Source organism: Nicotiana tabacum, chromosome 3, assembly GCF_000715075.1.
Source record: "Nicotiana tabacum cultivar K326 chromosome 3, ASM71507v2, whole genome shotgun sequence".
Lineage (NCBI taxonomy): Eukaryota > Viridiplantae > Streptophyta > Magnoliopsida > Solanales > Solanaceae > Nicotiana > Nicotiana tabacum.
In genome coordinates this window covers 210,840,187-210,846,186 of record NC_134082.1, presented here as the reverse complement: position 1 = coordinate 210,846,186, position 6,000 = coordinate 210,840,187, and the positions used below count along the sequence as shown (strand labels likewise).

General features: G+C 35.0%; 1 protein-coding gene across 1 annotated transcript; it reads left to right on the top strand.

Annotated features, from left to right (window-relative positions):
* The first annotated feature begins 568 nt into the window (after positions 1 to 568).
* On the top strand, positions 569 to 5,719 carry LOC107763319 (phosphoenolpyruvate/phosphate translocator 2, chloroplastic). Its single transcript, XM_016581795.2, has 8 exons — positions 569 to 1,152; positions 1,905 to 2,057; positions 2,752 to 2,834; positions 2,922 to 3,006; positions 3,619 to 3,738; positions 3,844 to 3,921; positions 4,780 to 4,909; positions 5,522 to 5,719. The coding sequence occupies exons 1-8, from the start codon at positions 679 to 681 to the stop codon at positions 5,596 to 5,598; spliced, it is 1,200 nt and encodes a 399-aa protein (XP_016437281.2). The 5' UTR covers positions 569 to 678; the 3' UTR covers positions 5,599 to 5,719.
* The last annotated feature ends 281 nt before the right edge of the window (positions 5,720 to 6,000 follow it).

The window sequence follows — 6,000 nt, the reverse complement described above, 5'->3', positions numbered from 1 at the left end:
TATCATATTACAATTTTGAGAAGTTTTATGAATTTGATTCTTAAATTCTTAAATAACTGTGAGTTGTCTGTTCAATTTATGTAACACTCTTTTTTAAGTTCTTTTTCTTAAAAGACATATTTTATATTTGAAAATTTTTTAAAGTTAAATTTCTCGTTTAATTCTAAATAATATGCTCTTAGAGCCATAAAAATGTTATTGCATATTGACATGTCTAGGACTACATATCTGAAGGATATTTTTGGTATATAAATAAAAAAAATCTTTCTCACTTAATTAACTTAAAAGCCCATCCAAACACCCTCTATATTATTATGAAAGGGTTCAAAAATAAAAAAAAGGGTAGCTCGGTGCACTAAGCTCCCGCGATCCGCGAAACTACAAGAGTCTATCGTACGAAGTCTTATCCTATATTTCTGCAAGAAAATGCTTTCACGGCTCGAACCTGTGACCTCCTGATCACATGATAACAACTTTATCAATTTCGTTACAAATCGTTCAAAATAGAAATGGTTATAAATACTCCATATGGTCCCGCCAAATTACGCCATTTCATTTCAGCGGCCTGCATATATAACCCAACGACGTCGTTCGTCTTTGCCATGCCAAAGAATGAATGTCAACCATTAATGTTGTTAAGAAACTTCACCTTTCACTAAGTTCCTAAGCTTGGAAAAAATGGAAATCTCTACATTTTACATGTCTCCTTCTACACCATTTCTAAAGCCTCAGAAACCTCCAAATCAAATCTTTACCTGTAAATTAAATGCGCATTTTCAGCATTTTGCTTTTCACAGGCCAATTTATTGCTCAATTCAAAAAACTAGTTCTAGCATTTCTTCGCCTTCGTTTTCAAGCTTCAATAGAAACACGTATCGATTCGCTCTGCTCAAAGTTAGGGCTGTGACAGAAAATGCTGAAGGATCTGAGGGTTCAAAGCCTCGTGAATTGGCGCAAACTCTGCAACTGGGCGCTATGTTTGGAACGTGGTATCTTTTGAATATATATTACAACATTTACAATAAACAAGTTCTTAAGGTTTTTCCATTTCCGGCGACTGTTACGGCATTCCAATTTGGTTGTGGAACAATGCTGATACTATTTATGTGGGGATTTCGTCTCCACCCTAAACCAAAGATCAGTAAATCTCAAGTTATTCTTTCTCCTCGTCTTTGTTTTCTTTTTTATGTTGGGTGTATTTGATAGGATATATTGAGCCGAGTGTCTATCAAAAATAGTCTCTTACCTTTTTAAATGCAGGGATAAATTGTATGTACATTCTAACTTTCTCAGATCCCACTTGTGGACTATATTGGATTTTTGTTGTTGTTGTATTTGATAGGATAAAAGTTAATTTTCAAGAAAAAAGTCATTTTCTTATGTTTGGTTAATGTTTATCTAGAAAAATATTTTTATCTAAAAGGAAGAAAATGACTTCTTTTGCTCATGGACAAAAGCCATTTTCATGGACGATCATGTTGTAGAATGTATGGTAAAGTTGTGTACAATAGACCTTTTTGGTTCGGCCTTTTTCCGAACCCTGTATATAGCGGGAACTTAGTGCACCGAGTTGCCCCTATCCAATTTTTTAACTTCATAAGTATTACTTATTCTGAAAAACAATTTGATATTATTATTAATCTTTAGCATTTAAAAATATATCACCCTTCCATTTGAATTAGCAAAAATAATATCTGCTACTACATAATATGAATTCTAAACATTCATAATATGAAAAAAAGTTATTTTTCATTTACCAATCAAATATAGAAAAATATTTTTCGCAAATAATGTCTTTCCTCGTACAAAACACACTCTAAGTCAAATTGATTCATTTTTTTTATGTTGATTTTTTTTTTAGTAAAACTAACTTTCTTTTATTTATTTTTTGCTTGAATTTTCAGTTTAAAGCAATATTTTTACTAGCTGCAATTCACACATTGGGAAATCTTTTAACGAACATCAGCCTTGGGAGAGTAGCAGTTTCGTTCACTCACACAATCAAAGCAATGGAACCATTTTTCACAGTACTTCTTTCTGCCCTGTTTCTTGCCGAGGTATAAAACTTTTGCAACCATATTTCTTCCCCTATTTGATTTTTCTGTTCATATTTAGATATTTTCTCCAAACAGTGGCGCGCATTTGTTTGGATGGTTGTTACGTATCGTTTCATAATGTATCGTATCATATTGTATTGTATTATATTGTATTGTATTGTATTGTACTGTATCGTTTTAATGTATAATGACTAGATAGATTGTATTGTTTGTCGTCATTTCCTGATGTCATGCAACAACAATATGAAGAAAAAATTTGCAATATTATAAAGAAAAAGTAAGGTTCGAGTTAGAATTATTATATTAAAAGCTAGGGTAACAGATAAAATAGGATTATTTAATAATAATAAGGAAGGGCAAGATGAGAGAAAAAAAAAAGTAATGACGCAGCCACACCAAATCGGTCGTTCCATAAAGTGACACTTTTCGTCATTAAGTAACGACGGATTTAACGATACGATACAATATAATTTAAGTAACAATCAAAACAAACATTTTATTTAAAGTAACAATACGATACAATACATCAGGTATCATTTGACACTGTTTTGTAAAAATTCTCTTTATGTGTGCAAACAATGTATTTTTTTTAAAAATAATATGTATATATAGTAATTATATACAACAAGAAAATATGTCTTGAAAACAATACAAACTAAATATCAATTTATTGTTGATTGTTTTTAACATACAGAGGCCATCTCTTTGGATTGTATCTTCCCTGATTCCCATTGTTGGTGGAGTAGCATTAGCATCAATGACTGAAGCTTTTAATTGGTATGCCTCTCCCTACCAATCAAATAATGTGTATATTTTATCTCGAATAACAAGTTATACATTGATTTTGAACTCTCTTTGAAACAGGATAGGCTTTGGCAGTGCAATGGCTTCCAATTTGACTAACCAATCACGTAATGTATTTAGCAAAAAGTTCATGGTTAAAGAAGAGGTAAAGACACTTGCATTCATGAGAAAAAATATTCAGAGTTTAGATTTAGAGACAATATCTTAAAAATTAAGATACGTATTCAGATTCAGACATCATTAACCTTTGTAAAAACAAAAAAAAAAGGACAGCCCGATGCACTAAGCTCCCACTATACAAGGGATCCGAGTAAGGGTCAGTCCATAAGTGTCTATTGTATACAGTCTTACCCTGAATTTCTGCAAGAGGTCGTTTTCACGACTTGAACCCAAGACCTCCTGGTCACATGGCATGAACTTTACCAGTCCGGGGAAGAACCAGACCATAAGTGTCTATTGTACGCAGCCTTACCCTGCATTTCTGCACGAGACTGTTTCCATGACTTGAAGCCGTAACCTCCTGGTCACATGGTATGAACTTTACTAGTCTGGAGAAGGGCCGGACCATAAGAATATATTCTACGCAGCCTTAACCTGTATTTTTGTATGAGGCTGTTTCCACGACTTGAACTCGTGACCTCCTAATTACATGGCATAACTTTACCATTACGCCAATGCTCCCTCTACCTTAGTAAAAACGAACAGAGTGCATTATTTTATCTTGTGAAATACATAACCAGTAAAGATTGTCAAACAGGAGGCGTTGGACAACATCAACTTGTTCTCTATCATTACAATCATTTCATTCATCCTTTTGGTTCCTGTTGCCATTTTGATGGAAGGGATCAAGTTTACTCCATCCTATCTACAATTTGCTGTAAGTAATATTCCATCTTTTAAGTGTTTTCTATTTTCTACTCTTTTTTTTTTTTTTTTTTTTTTTTTTTTTACAATGTGATATTCATCTTCTGCTTCAATTTAGGCAAGCCAAGGTTTAAATGTCAGAGAACTATGTGTAAGACTTCTTTTAGCTGGATTCTGCCTTCACACTTACCAACAGGTTAGTTTCCTGTAATTTTACATTAAAATTTACACCTTTTAGCCATTATCTAAAACTCATTGCCCATGTTTAGAGCATAATATCAGTATCTGCCTCTTGAAAACTGAACTCAGTATATACAGGGCACTGCTATATATGAACAATGAAGGGATTCCAACTGAATTACCTAAATTGTACTGTGTAAATAGAGTTAAAACAAATTTGTTTGTGGATATATAAATTGTTAACTCCCCATGTTTGCAACGAATTCTCGACATACGAAAAATAACTGCAATCACAAAAGAATAAAGTAATTTTATTAATCAATTGTGAGTACAATTCTGTTTTTCCCTTGATTTTTCTCTCCTTATTATCTCCGTGATTCGAGGGCTGGAGCAGCATGTTTGTCGAATGTGTGTTTGTCGAATGTAGTATGATGCAGACTTTCTAAGATGAAAGTATCCCGTGAATTTATGGGACATCCGAGATGATCTCCATTTTTGAGATATTTTTTTAAGAGATTATGTAACCCTTTTTATAGGAGTGACCTAGGGTTAAGAGTAAAGTAGCCTCCAAGTTAAGGTTTTGGTAGAGTAGCTTGCAAGCAACCCTGATAGATTCCTAGAATTTCAAGAGTTGTCTTTTAGCATCTTGATTTAGGATTTAGCTTGATTCGTTAAAATTTCGATGTTTACACCCCAATATAAGAGAAGTTTCTAATGTACAGTGGTGAAGGTAGTTCACATATTACTCTAGGTTGCAGTTTCCAATCTCATGCGTGGTGCTATTTTTTCATTATTTTGAATTCCCTTTCTAGAATTTCTGGCTCCACCCGAGTATATCATAGTAATGAATTTTTGACTTTATTGTTTTTGGAAGGTTTCATACATGATACTACAAATGATATCACCAGTGACACATGCAGTTGGCAATTGTGTGAAGAGAGTGGTGGTCATTGTATCCTCGGTCATTTTTTTCCAAACACCTGTCTCACCAATTAACTCTCTTGGTAAATTTTGTTTCTCTAGTTAATGCACTCTTTTTCTAGTACTACCACGTCAGTTTCCTTTTTATGTTCTGTTTGTTCGTAAAGTAGAAGGGAAGCCTTGGCGTAACTGATAAACTTGCTGTCAGTTGACCAGGAGGTCACGGGTTCGCACCGTGGAAACAGCCTCTTGCAGAAATGCAGGGTACGGCTGCATAGAATAGACTCTTGTGGTCCGGCCCTTCTCCCGCATAACAGGAGCTAAGCCTTGGCGTAACTGGTAAAGTTGTTGCCATGTGACCAGGAGGTCACGGGTTCGAACCGTGGAAACAGCCTCTTGCAGAAATGCAGGGTACGGCTGCATAGAATAGACTCTTGTGGTCCGGCCCTTCTCCCGCATAACAGGAGCTAAGCCTTGGCGTAACTGGTAAAGTTGCTGCCATGTGACCAGGAGGTCACGGGTTCGAGTAGTGGAAATAGCCTCTTGCAGAAATGCAGGGTAAGGCTGCGTAGAATAGATTCTTGTGGTCCGTCCCTTCCCCCGCATAACGGGAGCTTAGTGCACCGGGCTGCCCTTTTTTTTTTGTTCGTAGAGTGAAGTTATTAGTTGACTTGTGAACTGCTCCATATTCTCAGGGACTGCGCTAGCTCTAGCTGGAGTCTTTCTTTATTCAAGAGCAAAGAGATTACAGCCCAAGCCAAAAGTTGCATGACAAGTGAAGAAAAGTATCAAATTTGAATTTGCAACTCTGTAAAGAATAGGAAAAACTCTCATTAGGATATATTCATTTCAATCTTTTTATACCTTTGATTATTGTTAATGCAGTCCTTTTCTCATGTCCCTTTGAATTCCACAGCAACAGCGAGGTCTAATTCTGAAAACCAATACTCCACATTTTATGCGTCTTCTCCATCATTAACAAGTCAAAGCTCTCTAATGAAGCTCTTCCCCAAAATACAATTTGACTCTTTTAAGTCTTAACACAAGGGATGGAAGGATATATAAAACTATTTCTGGTTAGATAGACAATGATCAACTTTACCACATACCATATATTTTATATGGCATGACTTTCTATTGTCACTTTTAACAGTTTTCTGGGTTGTTCAGCAAC